The sequence below is a fragment of the Acartia tonsa genome, chromosome 1 (assembly GCF_053477335.1).
Source record: "Acartia tonsa isolate MP-2025a chromosome 1, ASM5347733v1, whole genome shotgun sequence".
Lineage (NCBI taxonomy): Eukaryota > Metazoa > Arthropoda > Copepoda > Calanoida > Acartiidae > Acartia > Acartia tonsa.
In genome coordinates this window covers 49194257-49211276 of record NC_137260.1, presented here as the reverse complement: position 1 = coordinate 49211276, position 17020 = coordinate 49194257, and the positions used below count along the sequence as shown (strand labels likewise).

Genomic DNA, 17020 nt, shown 5'->3' with positions numbered 1-17020 from the left:
AGTAAATTTGTTGAAAAACTGCTTGATACAGGATAATGATTATGGACATACTTACATTTTTAGGACTTGATTATAGAGTTGCTTCGCTTATAATATTGTACTTTGTTGTCCCAGGAATCAGTATACCAAAAATCAGACCAATCGGATAATTAGGTCACATACAAATTTGTTGTTAAAAATGTAAAAAAAATCAACATGTTTAAAATGGACGTACGGACATTCTGGTAATGATTATAGAGTTGCTACGCTTTCTAACTCGTACCTAACTATTATAGGAATCACCATGCAAAATTTGAAATCGATAGGACAATTCTAACATGCCTAAATTAACGAAAAAAGCTATTTAAAAAAGTAAAAAAATCAACATGTTTAAAATGGACGTACGGACATTTTGGTAGTGATTATAGAGTTGCTACGCTTTCTAAATCGTACCTAACTACTAAAGGAATCACCATGCAAAATTTGAAATCGATAGGACAATTCTAACATGTCTAAATTAACGAAAAAAGCTATCCGTGACGGACGGACGGACGTACGGACGGACGTACGGACGGACGGACGTACGGACGGACCGACCCTAATTATAGAAAAGCTTCGCTTTTAAAAACGTATAAACAGTACATTTATTTCAATTATTACAAATTTCACGATATTGCTTTGGAAAATTAGAAAAAAACATCAAAAATAAATGAAGTGTAAATAGCTGGATAATTTATTTTCAATTTTATTTTAAAAGCATAATTACAAGAAACTAGTATATTATGTTTATGGGTTAAAAAGAATACTATTTTTTTTAGCTGGATAAAAAAGTAGTTAAAGAGTACATGTTTTATTCAAAATTAAGCATAAAAATCTAAGATTTATTCATCTACTTCCTAAATATTTTAAAAAGCATATCATAAACTGAACAGGCTCTTTGAATTGCCTATAAGAAATGAGGTAAATACAAATTACCAATGATAGGCAATACAAAGACTTAATTACCAATTACAAGCCAGTATACATTTCAATTGACCAATGATAGGTCAGCATATAGTCACTATAAAAAACTTCAAACTGAAGTAAAGAAAAATAATTTGTTAACCTCCCTGTCAACAAATTGAGTCGGTATTATGCAATAAAAAGCTCTTCATAGTGCCTATAAAAAGGGGATAAATTTAAATACTTTTGGCTTAAGTACCGCGAATAACTTAATAATAATATAATGGAAAATTCTAGTATGACGTTTTTTATTTTATCCCTTTTTTATAGGAACTGTAACAGTTTCTACCAAAAAAATATGTAATTAACGAAGTAATTAGACTGTCGATATTATGGTTAGTCACGACCACTTTTTGTAAATGCAGTATTGTCGACATAAACCCCTAAATTGTATATCTATTTAATGCAATTTTGATAGGGCTTTGTCATATTTGGTTATTTATTTAATATGCTTTTATTCCTAATATTTTTGATTACCCACTCCATACCATCCCTGACACCCTCGCCACTGGTAGCACTACAGGCCTGGATCTGCCATACTCGATCCTGCAATATATAATCCATTTGTAAAGAAATAGCGACTACGCTCCAAGAGGCCTGAATGAACACTAACAGGAAGGGATGTGGGAAAGGGGGGGGGTTCTTCACTTTTAATCTAATTTTATTAAATAGAAGTAAAAGAAGAGGGGACCAATAAGAAGCTTCACTGTAAAGGAGAACTATATCGGTTTATCGGTTAGCGAGGTCTCGAGACACACAATTTCACTTTTATATAATTAAATACAACGACTGCCGAAAATCAAATAACAAAAATAATCAGAAAACTCATGTAAAAAAAGAAAAGCTTGACACTAATTTATCACAAAACACCAAAAAAGACTGAAAAATATTCAAGTTTCTAATTGGATTATTTCTTTTTAGGTTTGGAATTTGGTAAATTTACCTAATTAACATTGTTGATTTCTGCTACCCATTATTTAATTTAAACTATTAGTATTTTTTTTATGATAATCTATTTTACCTTAATTGTGTGTAAAGACAGACCTTCTGCGATTTGACCACTTGTAGCTGAACCTATAAAACAAATATCAAAAATAATCTCTAATCCTACTCATTCTAGTTTTTTTTTCATACTATGATCTAGTAGTTCTGTATTCAAAGGGGAGGGAGGTGACATTAAAAAACCCAAAACCATTTCAAAACTTTAATTTAAAAACTAAATAGTATAAAACTATCCTGGGGTCTATTTAAAGATTCCCCAAATTGGAAAATTCTTTCGATTATGTTGTTATCATGCATAGGCGTCCAAGGGGGGGGGGGTAATGGGGCGATTACCCCCCCCCAAACGATTTTGGGGGTGCCGTAGGCACCCCCAAAATTTTTTTATTTTACTCCCCCCATTTAGGAGGGGGTATTTACCCCCCACAAACAATTTTGGGGGGGTAAATACCCCCCCCCAAAATAAAAAATCTGTAATAAAAAAAATTTTTGCGCGCTTCGCGCGCATTTTTAATACTATATATTTAATAAAATTTAAATTACCCCCCCAAAAAAAATTTTACCCCGGGGGTAAATTTTGGGGGGGTAAACTAAATTTACCCCTGCCAACAGGTTTCAGGGGGGGTAATTACCTCCCCCAAGCAAATTTTACCCCCAGTGTAAAAATTTTGGGGGGGGTAAAAAAAATTGGCAGCGCGCTTCGCGCGCCATTTTACCCCCCCCCCCCAAAAAAAAACGATTTACCCCCCCCAAAATAAAAAGCTTGGACGCCCCTGTTATCATGATCTAAACAGATAAACAAAACAAATGTATTTCTTATAACTACTTAGCAATTAGATCTTGTTTGTTAGCAGAGACTATAATAGGTACTACAACTACTTGCCAATTAGATCTTGTTTGTTAGTATAGACCAGAATAGGAACTACAACTATTTACCAATTAGATCATGTTTGTTAGTATAGACTAGAATAGGAACTACAACTACTTACCAATTAGATCTTGTTTGTTAGCATAGACCAGAATAGGAACTACAACTACTTACCAATTAGATCTTGTGTGTTAGCATAGACCAGAATAGGAACTACAACTACTTACCAATTAGATCTTGTTTGTTAGTATAGACTAGAATAGGAACTCCAACTACTTACCAATTAGATCTTGTTTGTTAGCATAGACCAGAATAGGAACTCCAACTACTTACCAATTAGATCTTGTTTGTTAGCATAGACCAGAATAGGAACTCCAACTACTTACCAATTAGATCTTGTTTGTTAGCATAGACTAGAATAGGAACTCCAACTACTTACCAATTAGATCTTGTTTGTTAGCATAGACCAGAATAGGAACTCCAACTACTTACTAATTAGATCTTGTTTGTTAGCATAGACAAGAATAGGAACTCCAACTACTTACCAATTAGATCTTGTTTGTTAGCATAGACAAGAATAGGAACTCCAACCAACTTCTCTTCATAAAGTAACTCCTAAGAATACATGATTTTTAGTAGCGAAGCTACTCTAAATTTGTTTGTATCTGTTCGTTTTACTGTGATTAGGTTTTTGAATGTTGTATAACAGTTGTTAAAATAAGCAAATTACTCGAACAGCTCAATACTACTCAGTAAATGTGTGTTAGACGGGATGTAACGAGCCAAATAAGGTTGCGGAAATAAGTATCCCTGGTTCTGAATGGCCTAGCTCTGATTTCCTCTTTAGTCCTTAGATAAAAAAAATGATAAAGTTTTTAAATTTTTCTTGATGTTTGTATTTTTATAATCTTAACTATTAAGAATCAATTTATTACACTTATAAGTGTAAAAAATAATGTATTTGCACTTGTAAGGTTCAATATTTAATCCTTTTAATGCACATCTTTAATTATAACTAGCAGTAAAATAAAACTGAAGATGATATAATTCATATGTACTTATCAGGTAAAAACTTTTTTTGTTCTCAAGTCAGTTACATGAAAATCATTATTAGATTGGCATCTACGATAATACATACAAAAAATATAAGCATATTATGTTTCTTAAACCAAATCTAAAGGAAAAGATAAGTTATAGTGTACAATAAGTGACTTTCATAGTTTTGCATACTTTCTTCTGCCTAAGTTAAAAAAATAATGATGTCAACGTCCATAATTAGCGAACAACAAAAATGCATAAAATCGATATTTTATATGATAATATGATTTTTACAAAAGTTTCAGCCTTATACCTTTTATAGTAGAGTAGTCTATAAAATTACGTTTCCTCTATATCCTTAATTACCGATAGACAAATCTTTATGAGTTTGCTTTGTCACTAACATGTAAATGAATCTTATACCTGAAGTTCTTGGCCGGTTTCATCAAATCTTTTCTGATCAGCCGAGTCTATCACATAGATCAGAATGTCTGTGTTATCAAAATAATTTCTCCAGTAAGGTCTAAACAAATATTTGGTAGTGCGAATGGGGCGCTTGTCCAAAATCTGGTATATGGAGATCGCTCTTCTATGAGTACTACTTAAATCCTACTTTTACTGTAATACACATAGACATTCTCAAAGTCGGTTTGTCAGTGAAGAATGCTTGTCCTTTTATTCCCACAAGTATAATACGAATTTGGTTGAACCCGTGGCAGTTCAACAAATACCCACGCACGATATTATATTGCTTTAAATTAAGAATAAATGGCTGGTTATGATGTCCGATCTATATCATATAAGTATATCAAGTACATAAGAAGGAAGATGGTTTTATAAAGTGTATTTATATTACAAGTGAATCAATTAAGTATGAAAGATACAGGATAGGAGATAATAAACATAAGTAGTGTAGGACAGGAGATTGCCTTAAGTCCAAAGCATCTAATTGTGCATAGTGTTAGGCCTTTAACATAAGACCTAGGCACAATTCATGCTAAGTACTAAGGAACCTAAATTTAAACTACAATGCATGCTAAATTAACTAAGATCATTACCTTTAAGCCAGGAGAGAAGAAAGAACCTAATAGTTCAAGAGTTAGTAAATAACTGACTGATTTTATAAGGTGCAAGCTATAAAGACAACTTATTACCCGGATTCAATTCTTGTCTGTTCAATAAAGTGTCTGTGTGTTAAGCTTGTGACGTAAATGTTGCAGGGGCTTTAGGTATACTTAGTTTTACATAATTGTTACATGGTTATGTTATCAATAGATACAAAGTTTACTATAAACATATAACACTAGTTAATCACATATAGATTACCATAGATAGGCTAGTATTACCCATATATGGATGTATATTGGTAATAATAGGCCTGAAAAAGCATAAAAATGCATTAAAATTGCCTAAGGGTTGACCACTTTAGCTGTTTCTTGTGTCCTGAAGCACAAACGATAATTACTCTAAACTGTCAATCAAAAGTAGAATAATATTTCATATAGTACCAATTTATAGAGGGTATAAATAAAGTGATCCAGATGCGAAACATTTCTTTAAAAGATTTGTCTGTACGTTCAAAGTATTTTGAAATTTAGATGTCGCATCTCCATATTAGTTACTACCTTCCAGAGTTTCATTTTAAATTCTAAAATTAAATAGTCCAAAACCAGCGTTAGACCTATATGAAGCTTTCCTGAATTTGAGTACCAAAACGGTTAAGTAGTGAGCGAGATCTTAAGAGACAAACATACATTAACTGGCTACTTTAGAGATACACTAAAATAAGATCTTGTGGTGTATCCTGTCCTATATATAGACTATCCGAGGCTAAAGTAACAAAATGGCTACAATTAGTTGCTACTGATTGTATTCACCTGATTTTTCTCTGACCCCCAATGTCCCAGACATTGAGTTTGAATCCATCTGTTTGAACACTCTTGATATTGAAGCCTTGGGTCGGTGTTATCGTTGATATGTCTTCACTAAAACAGAAAGAGATTTAATTTTTCAATTGGAATTACAAAAACTATTCTGATTTAAAATCTTTCCTACATGTAGGGTTGGTCTGACCGTTTATCCGTAGCGCATGGTTTTTTTCTTTAAATAAGGCATGATAGAATTGTCCTATCGTATCAAACTTTACTTTATAATTTCCAAAAATTTAGATAGCTTGTAGCAACACTGTAATCGACAAAAAAAAGTCTGTAAGTGTGAGTGTCCATATTAAAAATGATTAATTTTAGATTTTTATAAACACTTTTCATTTGATATCATTATATTACTAAAATTTAGAATATTAAAATGTAAATATGCTTTTCCTAAACTTCCTGTATCTAAGTTATTTTTATTAAGTCTTCTCTATAATTTTGAATTATTAGTGTTAATGTTTGTTTGGTAGACCTTTTGATTCGTTGAGCTTCGCTTTTAGGAATGTTTTTATCCTTGTTTCATCATTTCAAGCTAAAAAAAGGTAAGAAATTTTATAACTATGATTAAACATTAATAATTAAAAGGATTATAATATTCTTATTTTATACTTATATTAGCGGGAACTTTTGTTTAATGAAATCTTCCAATTTTTAACATTTACAAAACAGCCTGCTTTGTTGCATTAAGATCCATGACAGATCTACATAGAAAATAAATGTCTATATATACGATAAATGTTTAAAACTCATAGTGCTCCAATAATCCGTAATAAACCCTCATTAACCAGAACGATAAAAACCATTATTTTACTGTATGAAGAATAAATTAATTTTTTTATTTCATGTTGCTATTTGAATTATATTGAAGTATTATGTGGTCAGATATTGAACTAAAATTTAACAGTTAAATGAACATTTTAACCCTTTCAGGACGATAATTTGAAATAAAAAATATTTTGATCCTAAAATAGTGTAAAGAAAGAAATCGTCAGGGAGAAGATAATGGAAGAATAGGGTTAATAGTCAGAATTCAGATAACCAAAAGAAAGAAAATAAAACATTGAATTAACCTAGCCAATAGCGAGATAATTATATCGAGCCCAACACTAGTTAAGATATATGAGTATACTATACTTAGATGTTAATGTTAATAAATGCCTGTCAAATCATATTTAATATATTTTGGTAGTTTGGGGTTATTACTTGTATTGTATAACAAATCCTCCTTATCAAATGTATGAGATGATAAAACATGAAAAACATGTAATTTTCATGTTTAATGATAAGAACATACGCAAGAACATTAATATGTTCATTTATCACTTTTGATAACACAATGGATTTATTATTACTTGGATATTACACCAGAATATTATGTACTCGAAAAGTGAAAATTGTAGCTGGCTATAATAACAACCCCCACATATATCCCCTTTTCCCCATCCTCTCCCCTCCTTCTTGAAAGACGAACTTACTAATAATAAGTGAAGTACATGTTAGCAACTTATTTATCTCCTGTCATAATATCCTCATAAATTCTATATCCATTTCTAAGTTTGACATTATTTGCTAATAAAATAAACTCCCCCCTTTTTATTTTGTTAATTCAGTTTTTAAATATTTTATAAATATTTGGTATCATGATAATAATCATGATTTGCACAAAAATACTAAAAAATACCAATTTGTCCTATAATTTGTATAAAAGCAAGGACGATAACGTTCAAAAGTAGCTAAGCTTCAATACTAAAAAAAAGTATAAAATATTTTTTTGGAGGGGATGGGATTTCTCTTGGGAGGGTAAAGGTACCCTTCCCCAAAATAGTTATAAACCTTTCCTTGACCTATAAGAAGTTTCACTGTACAGGAAAACCAAACACACAGTCAGAGAGACAGACATCCTGTTACATTATATGAGTAAGTATGAACAAGTAACCGAAATATAAATAAATATTTAAAAACTGACCCATCCCAAAACTTATCTTTCAAAACTTGACCACAATAACCGCATAAATATGTAAACTTGTCACTGTAATTGCCAGTTGAATAAAATCAATATGAAAGTGAATATCCCCTGCTGGATGGTCGTGACAGCCGCTGTTTCATGGCTGGAACAGTCTGCCCATGCCAAAACTATCAGGGAAAAAATATAAATTTATTGAAATATAATTTCATTTCATTTATTTAACTTTTCAACCATAAGATATATTAGATATTTTTTATCATTTATTATTCTCTTCAAATGTAAAAATTTCTTTATTTCCCAATGATAAATATCATTGATAAATAGATAAATAAAAGGATCAATAGATAGATAGATAGACTGATATATAGGGATAAGACAATGGCCGATAAATTTATGTAGATTCCCAATGATAATCAACAATTGTTAGATAGATAAACAAAAGGATGGATGGATAGATAGATAGACTGATATATAGGGATAAGACAATGGCCGATAAATTTATGTAGATTCCCAATGATAATCAACAATTGTTAGATAGATAAACAAAAGGATGGATGGATAGATAGATAGACTGATATATAGGGATAAGACAATGGCCGATAAATTTATGTAGATTCCCAATGATAATCAACAATTGTTAGATAGATAAATAAAAGGATGGATGGACAGATAGATAGATATATCTTGGTTTAGACTTTATTACATAAATATTTTTAAGGTGTGGGGGGGGGGGCGGGATATGTTTTTTTCTCTCTCAAAAAAACAATACTATTTTATATTTTGATTATCTTGTCATAGCCCTACAGGATGGGGGCATAACACACGAAAATTCAATTATTATTACTTGTAAATATGATGGTTTTAGGCCATTTCCATTATCTTGTCATCGCCTTCAGAATGGGGGCGTAACTAACCAGTATTCTATGTAAATTTGATGGTTTCAGGCCATTTTGCTTATCTTGACATTTCCCCACAGGATGGGGGCGTAACTAACCAGTATTCTATGCAAATTTGATGGTTTTAGGCCATTTTTGTTATCTTGATATTACTGTATTATTCTATTCTTTTGTTTGTGATATTTTTTAAATACTTTAGGCCAAAGATATGTAATAAGTCTTTTCTAGTCTTTCCTTTATCAATAAAAATTATATTTTTTTATATATTTGTCAATTACTGATACTACTAGAATAGTTGCTACTCTATAATTCACTTTGGACGTTCAAAAATTACATTATCAATATCCCTCCCATTATTATCAATACAAATATTAGCAAAAGTTTTAAAACTTCTTCGAAATGGGCTTTTTTAACCGAAAACGGCGGCACCTATAGCCAAAATCTTAAATGTGATATAAATTGTTTTGTATGTTAGTTGTAGCTCTATCAATTACATGAGGTTGTGTAGTTTTCAATTACGGATCGTATCAAAGTTCTAAAAAGTGTTCATCTCACTTTGGGCGTTCAGAAATTACATTTTTAACTTTTCGCGCCAAAAAACCGGGTATTTAGGTCGCAAACGGCTTTAATGCCGGGGGAAAGCACCAAAAAGGGCCAAAAACGGTTATTAATGCCGAAAGGTTTTTTTACTCTCGCCGAACCGGGTTTTATTGCAACTTTCCTGTGCACGCCACTAGAGCAAAACAAAAAAATACGAATTCCGTTTTGACCATTATAAAGCTTCCCTGAGATTTTCAGCTCGATCGGTCCATAAAAGTGGCGCTCGGCACTAATGGGTTAATAATTATAGATTATCTGCACTTATTTTTAAAAGTACTTAAATCTAAATACTTATATTAAAGCAACAGGATGTTTGTCTGTCTGTATATATGTGTGTTTGTACATTTATGGTTCTACTTTACTGTAATACTTCTTATAGGTCCAGAGAAGTTTTATAAATATTTTTAGGGAGGGCACCCCTACCCATCCAATAGAAAATTGTAAGGTAAAGCGCACATTACCGATTTTTTAATATTTGACCGTATAAAAACCCTCGAATATCATAAACCATCACAATCATTAAAGAAGTTTTATGAAAAAAGTTTTGGTATTTAGTTTTATGTGAAATAATAATTACGCCAAAATAAATTTTGTATTTGATTTGAAACAGAGAAGGGACTACAGTTAAGGTTTCTGTATTTTATGAATCTCTCTGTCCTGACAGTCAGGAGTAAGTACAATTTCTGCAATAATTCAATAAGATTATGGCTTCGAATCCGTTTCAATTCCACTGGATTAAAACCAGTTCTGAGTTACTGAAGAAAGAAAATCATGTATTATAAACTTTTGTCCATGAAAAATAAAATAAAAACAAAACCCTAATTTCTTATCCTCGGATAACTGTCTAAAATAACTAAGACTTGGCGAATTGGTAATCATTGCTTAAATTCCGACATATATTTCAAGTAAGGAATTATGGAAGGCTAAAAAAAAAGAAAAATTACACGCTAGGACAAGCAAAAAAAGATAAATTAAACTATTTTCTCGTATTCATTCGAATCCGGTGGATAGGAACTGGTTCTCATCCATACGAAAAAACTATGTCTAGCATTGTATTATATGCAGCTTTCTACGAATATAAAAATGTACAATCATAAGATTACAACAAGTTTTTTTAGCCGGTGCCTTCGGCTCCTCGGGGCTATAAAAACTAGTTTTAATCTCATAATTGTACATTCTATATCCGCGGAAAGCCGTTTATAATACGATGCGAGAAATAACTATTCATTCTCTTCAATTTCTATGAAGTATGGTTTTCTTATTCGCGGTTAAGAAAGTTTAAATCCACTGAAAATGAAACATTTATTGCTATTATAATTGGACCAAAAAAACGGACTGACATACGAAGTTTTTTATTAGTAGAATATTTATCTATTGATATTTGTTTAGTTTTGTGAATACACAGTTGGCTCCTGTGTGGGGCACATTCAAAGAAGGAGAACTTCAGGTAAACAACAAAATTTAAAAAAAAAGTTTTAAAAAAACATGTATAAAGCTATCATTATAACCTTAGGATTTTTAGCATTTTCACACAAAGAACCTTTTTGAGCAATGACAACCTACCATACTTATTTTTTAAATAATGGTTAGGTTAAATCGGTTACTGTCAACATAACGGCTTCGCAGATTTGAGCCACCCGTAGGAATTTGTCATATAAAAAAAAATAACTTCCCCCTTATTTTTAATCTATTTCTATTTACTTTGTGTTACAGCACATATTTTCCATTTAGACTTTATATATGCTTGGTAGTGATTGACCTGAACTTAAAAATGACTTCTTAACTAAGTTTAATTGAATGAATTTTTATATAATGTTTTCTTGTTTTAGGTTGAATTTAATCCATTTGGAAAGGCAAATTGGTCTATCGCTGGCACTCATTATGATTTCACGTAAGTTATATTTGTTTCTTAATTGAAAATATTTTTTTAAAAATTTTGCAGGGTCTAGCAAACTAAGTTCTGGGGGCATATTCTCTTTGGAGGATGGAATTACCTTACCACCCTCCCCTAAAATAGTTATAATCCTATTCTAGGCCTATAAGAAACTTAACATTGAAGGAGAACTATGTCAGTTCAGCAGTTAGCGAGATCCTTCGCAACTAACAAATAGACACACACAGATAGATATCCAGTTACTTTAGTATAATTATATAAATATTTAGATGTCAGCACGGAGATATGGAATGTGCGTGCAACATGGCCCAGGCCTGCATGCTCAAGCTGGTCCCAGAACAGAAGGATCTAGTCCCTGCAATACATTGTATGATGAGTAACCAACCTACACTAGGTAAAATGGTTTGAATTACCCATAGGGTAAAAACGCATATCTTTAAAAAAAAATTCATCATGTGAATCTTAGTTAAACCAATATAGCCAAATCTATCATAATTCAAACTCGGTTTATTTACGTACAGGTTGATTAAGCTAAATAGTTTTATTACTATATCATTATCCGATATATAATGTATACATATTACATAAGTAATAGAATGTCTATTTGTCTGTCTTTACAAAAGATCTCGCTATAACCGCTTGACCGATATTGAGGGAGGTTACGTCCAATCGTCCATGAGAAAATTAAGCTCTTGACCTCAAGGAGCTTAGTCGCCAGTTGAAAATAACAAGAACAAAAATATTCAGGAGAAGGATGTCTGCCCGCTGGTGTCCACGTAGAAGATCTAAGAAGGTGCCTAATTCAAGAAGGAGAAACTAGGTAAGAACAAAGATCTAAAGAGATAAGACAAAAGTCGATAAATTGATATACATCCCTAATGATGATACACAAAATTACCCCTTAAAATTAGTTGTTAAAACGTTTAAACACTCAACTTAATGAACCAACATATCAAAATTCACCATGTCCCCAAAGATATTAAGCTAACGAATAAGAATACGTTTTTATAAAACTTGTTATTATAAAACTTTGGAGACTCGTGTAAGAAAGAGCCTCTTGACCCGCCTCTCTCTCTCTCTTTCTAGGTAAGGATTATTTATTACAAGTTAGAATATTAAACAAATTTTGAATAAAGAAGATAATACAGTTGCTAACTCTACCTGAAAAGCACGATACGAATTTGGGGTTTACCTTATATCAAACTACTAGAGTTGGCTCGATATAACTATCTTGCTATTGGCTAGTTTTCTATAAGTACATATCTATTTATCTATTTCTCAATAAATTAATTTTCCTCCCCCGCCATTACTATCTAAAAGAAAGAGTTAAATATTCAATACTTTATCCTTATACTAAAGTAACAGGATGTTTGTCTGTCTGTGTGTCTGTCTGTCTGTGTGTCTGTCTGTGTGTACCGAAGGATCTCGCTAACCGCTGAACCGATTGGGTTCTCCTTAACAGGGTAGATTCTCATATGTCCCGGGAAGGTTTATAACTATTTTGGGGGAGGGTACCACCACCCTCTCTATAGAAATTAAATTTTTAAAAAATTTACCAATTTTAGAAAGAGAGTTCAACGAAAAATAAACGTCAAACGTAATTTTTTTCTTTTAAAATCTAAAATAAGAAATTGAATTATCAAATTCGACTCTCTCCTCCTCAAGTGCCCCTAGAGGCCTCTAGGGGCGTAGCCGCTAGTTATAAATATTTGATTTTAAAAAGATTTTTTAAATTATATTTTTTTTCTTCACATTACCATCACCAAAGGGTTAATATGATTAAAATTTTAGTTTTAATATTTGAACACGAAGGAAGTGTCGCCACAATCGAATTCTTTTAAAACAGAGTTTTCTTAAATTTACTATATTATGAACGCATATTTTTTGTTTATTAAATGAAGATTAAATACTTCAATGTAATTCAAATAGCAACATGAAGTAAAAAACTTAATTCATTCCATAAACAAATAGAATAAAGGTCTTATTGCTTTGGTCAATGAGAGTTTATTATGGATTATTGGAGCACTATGAGTATTAAACACTCTACTATTGGAAGACTCGAGCTCATTTATAGACGTTTATTTCCTATATAGATCTGTCATGGATCTTGATGCAATAAAGCAGGCTGTTTTGTAAATGTTAAAAATTGGAAGATTTCATTAAATAAAAGTAATCGCAAATATACTTAGTAAATAAGAATTGAATTAAATTAGTATCAGACTTTCAGAATTTTTTTCATGAATATTTTTATCAATACTGATCTTTCTATAAGGATTACTTTTTCCCCCTAAGCTATATTAATTAAACCTTGAATCTAGACTGCACAAGCTTGGTATGGAGACCCATAATCTGGATCCTGCCCTAAACTTTGTCCCCTGGATCCTGTTCAATGGAAGATTTGTATCCCAAGACTGGGAAAACTCACTCTCCAATTTTAAGGTAGGTTTTTAGCAGGAGACAAATACTCTATAACAATACAGGTGATTTTCTCAACTGCTATTAAAGGTTGATGCCTAAAACTCTATGAAAATGATTATATAATCTAACGATTTCTTTTTTGACCATTACTTTCTGGCAGAGATGGGATTATTCAAGTAGAAATTGAATTATATCAGATGGTACTAAAGATAAATGTCTCAATTAACTTGCAAAGATTCCAGCAAATGACTAGTTGGCATCCACCCATTTCATATTGTCCCTCCATCAGTTTGCTGTTCTTGTTAGACACAATTTTTCTTAGCTCCCTATCTTTATTGGATGGAATCTGATATAATTTCATTGTGTTTTAAAATATAGTAATTTGAATTATATTTAGGATGTGTTGTGTACCAATTATCTTCAGAACACAGACGAGTGCAAAGCTTACAACACCCACAAGAAACAGAAAATATATTTTTAAGAAATTTAAGAATATAAATTTTTATGATTTTAAATCTATTTTCAATTTAATCAATGTTTCTTAATAAAGTTATAATTTATTTTTGTTGGTTCTAAACATTTTGTTCTTGTAGAGCAACATTTTCTTATGCGATGACTTAACATCTTTGGGGACTTTTATTGAATTTTGATTAGTTGGTTCATTAAGTTGATTGTTCAAACGTTTCAGCCACTGATTGTAATTTATAGAAGGGGCAACTTTGTGGATCATTATTATGCATTTATATTTTTTAGCTGTTCGTGTTATAGACTTATATGGTTAATTAAAATTAAAATAAAAGATGTAATATTAATGAAGTATAATTTATATTGCTCATGTCAGATAATATTGGAACAATAATTTACACACAATCATGAAAGCAAATTTTCTCCTAAATATGAAATTATGCCGAATTACAGTATATTTAACTAGGGATCTAAAGGGACAAGACAATGGCCCATAAATGTATGTACATGATACATAAGATTACCCCTTATGTAGATGCAATTAGTGGTTGAAACGTTTGGATACTTAGGTTAATAAACCAACCAATTAAAATTCAAGTCCCTAAAATGATAATGAATTTACTTCCTAAAGAAAGGGTTTCATGAAGAACTTTACAAAAACGAATATGTTCATGATTCTAAATTAAGAATGGCTGTTTTTCTTTATATGATTGAGTTGAAACTCCTAGTAGATACATATTGAACTAAAAATTTTCAAACTTGATTAATAATAAATATCTCAAAATTTTATTTATTTTGAATTTCTGGTTGCCGATCTGCATATGAAAATAATGAAATCTGCATATCTTGTGTAAGTAGATGACATTAGTCTAGTTAATGAAAGGTAGCAAGAAAAAAAGCTTAAGAACTTGATTGTTGGAATGGTGGTGTGTGTTTGTGACAAGTCACGTAACTGACGTCATTATGAGCTACACATAATTACTTAACTTACCTTGCTAAGGATTTAAGGATTGTAGTCTTGCCAGCATTATCCAACCCAAGCAACAAGATTCGTAGTTCTCTATCTGGGGAGCTCTTCAGTTTTCTACAATTAATTGTTTATTAAACAAAACAAAAGATGATCACATTTACAATGGGTATAAAATACGTGTATATTGTGACAGGGGCAATTTTGTCGCCAATTTAGGTTGCTAATATAGTCCTCAAATATTTGTCAATACGTGGCTCCATGATTAGCGGTAAAGTTAAAATTGAGAGGAGGGGGGTATCGTTTAATAGGTTTAGGACCCCCTTATTTTGATTTTTTCAGAAGTAGGGAAGGTTGGGGGGGGGGGGGGGAGCTTTTCTGTACTATAAAATTTTTAAAACAAGATCAATAAATGGTTTCATTAGCAGCAAATCACAATTTTTCAATTTTCATCTATGAAAACCAGCCAAACCCCGATCAATTCGATGTACTTAAAATCATAAAAATACAATATTTTTTATATTCTCACATTCTTAAATATATGAAATGCATATTTGAAACCCGATCATACCGGAACAGAGCAATTAAAACCAATATATATAGCATATATGTTAAAAAATTATATGGTATCGTTGAATTTCTTTCAAATTCAGAATGAAAAACAAAAATGAATAAAATTAGAAATACCTCAAAATGGCCAGAAGTCCCATGTTCTAAATAAAAACGACTCTTGTATTTCAAAACCAACTTCTATAATAACATAAAAAATATCCTTCTGGTTTAGAGTCAAATTTCTAACTACAAAAATAGATACAGGTATTTCAAATTCAAAATTAAGGAATTTTCTAAATAAATTTCACAAATTTTAAAAGCAATAGTTTTGTTTGCATTAGATTATGGTATTAATGGTTAATTAATTTTATTTAATTAAAATTTTGGAAATCCGTATATTTACCCCTGTAAAGGTAACCAATGGTTACAAGTTTATTGTTGCACTATGCAGGGGAGCTTTCCCTTGTATTTTCAACAATTCTACAGTCTACACATTCATAACTGGCTTTCTAGTATGTTTAAGGAAATAGGAATATACAAAGCAAGGGAAAAATGAAAAGGGAAATAAAGCTTAAAAAAGCTGTAAAAACATGTAACAACTATTTTTAATATTATAAATGTTTTCAAACACAATGTTTTCTCTTATGCTTAACCCCATTGGGGAGGGCCTATACCTGTGCCCTTACCCTAATGGGCTACTCTGTTCGCAATTTAACCTAAACTAATCGATCTAAAGTGAAAAAAAAACATGAAAAATTGCCCGCCCTCCCTCCCAATTTTTTATATATTTGAAAATAAAAGGGGGGGGGGGGGATGACTCTGCTCGATTAGATATTTTAGTGAAACCACCATTCCTTTTACTTTGAGCCATTATACTTATCCTTTTCCTCAAATATTTCAATCAAAGCTTAGATTGTAATAGAAAAGTATAATATAAATATATATGTATATCATAAGTGGATGATTATACATTATAAAATCAATAAATATTTATAATGTACAAGAATTAATCATGAAATAACAAATAAATAGATAATTTCTCTGATACATATCTGTCTCATTAGAATGATTATTTTTAGCAGCAAAGCTTTCCTGCATATAAGGTCTATCCGTTTATTTGTAGTAGAAAGTTACTATTGTACATTTAGGGAAGTTACATATGTCCTATCGATTTCAAACCCAGCTTAAAACCTTCGTCAAAAGCTTTGATATGATCGTCAAATCTTTATGTGTGTCAATCTAATTTATTTCCTAAAAATTGTCAAAGTCGCCCCTAAATTCGTAAGAGGGAGGTAAACAACTCTCTACAACCTTTGTTTAGATTTTGACTTACGGGCAGTATTAATATCGGCTTGAGTTTTAAAATTAATTGTGACTACCTAAAAAAATGATCCCGGAATTAACAGTTATCTCATTCTCAAATATCTTTTAATAAAATCATTTTT

General features: G+C 31.2%; 3 protein-coding genes across 3 annotated transcripts in view; 1 reads left to right on the top strand and 2 right to left on the bottom strand.

Moving 5' to 3' along the window:
- LOC145322729 (acetyl-coenzyme A synthetase 2-like, mitochondrial) overlaps positions 1-17020 on the bottom strand; it is a 66866-nt gene that overhangs the window by 23327 nt on the left and 26519 nt on the right. The gene's annotated exons all lie outside the window — the stretch shown is intronic.
- On the bottom strand, positions 1382-15817 carry LOC145322765 (ADP-ribosylation factor-like protein 3). The gene is made up of 7 exons (XM_080165025.1): positions 15711-15817; positions 15048-15140; positions 5764-5871; positions 4310-4409; positions 3394-3463; positions 2003-2055; positions 1382-1527 (listed from the first exon to the last, which is right to left on the bottom strand). Exons 1-7 carry the CDS (start codon positions 15731-15733, stop codon positions 1417-1419), a joined length of 558 nt encoding a protein of 185 aa, XP_080021151.1. The 5' UTR covers positions 15734-15817; the 3' UTR covers positions 1382-1416.
- On the top strand, positions 7806-14403 carry LOC145322756 (gamma-interferon-inducible lysosomal thiol reductase-like). The gene is made up of 8 exons (XM_080165014.1): positions 7806-7957; positions 9890-9949; positions 10669-10726; positions 11109-11170; positions 11443-11567; positions 11921-11993; positions 13492-13612; positions 13989-14403. Exons 1-8 carry the CDS (start codon positions 7875-7877, stop codon positions 14070-14072), a joined length of 666 nt encoding a protein of 221 aa, XP_080021140.1. The 5' UTR covers positions 7806-7874; the 3' UTR covers positions 14073-14403.

Bases quoted from the DNA above. Each gene is read 5' to 3' on its own strand.
- LOC145322765 (XM_080165025.1), bottom strand. From the start codon at position 15,733: ATGGGACTTCTGGCCATTTTGAG. The intron at 15,141-15,710 runs GTATTTCTAATT...AATTAATTGTAG, and splicing joins GGACTTCTGGCCATTTTGAG to AAAACTGAAGAGCTCCCCAG. The intron at 2,056-3,393 runs GTAAGTAGTTGG...TTTGTTTTATAG, and splicing joins TAACAAACAAGATCTAATTG to GTTCAGCTACAAGTGGTCAA.
- LOC145322756 (XM_080165014.1), top strand. From the start codon at position 7,875: ATGAAAGTGAATATCCCCTGCTGGATGGTCGTGACAGCCGCTGTTTCA. The intron at 7,958-9,889 runs GGAAAAAATATA...GATTTGAAACAG, and splicing joins GCCCATGCCAAAACTATCAG to AGAAGGGACTACAGTTAAGG. The intron at 13,613-13,988 runs GTAGGTTTTTAG...AATTATATTTAG, and splicing joins ACTCACTCTCCAATTTTAAG to GATGTGTTGTGTACCAATTA.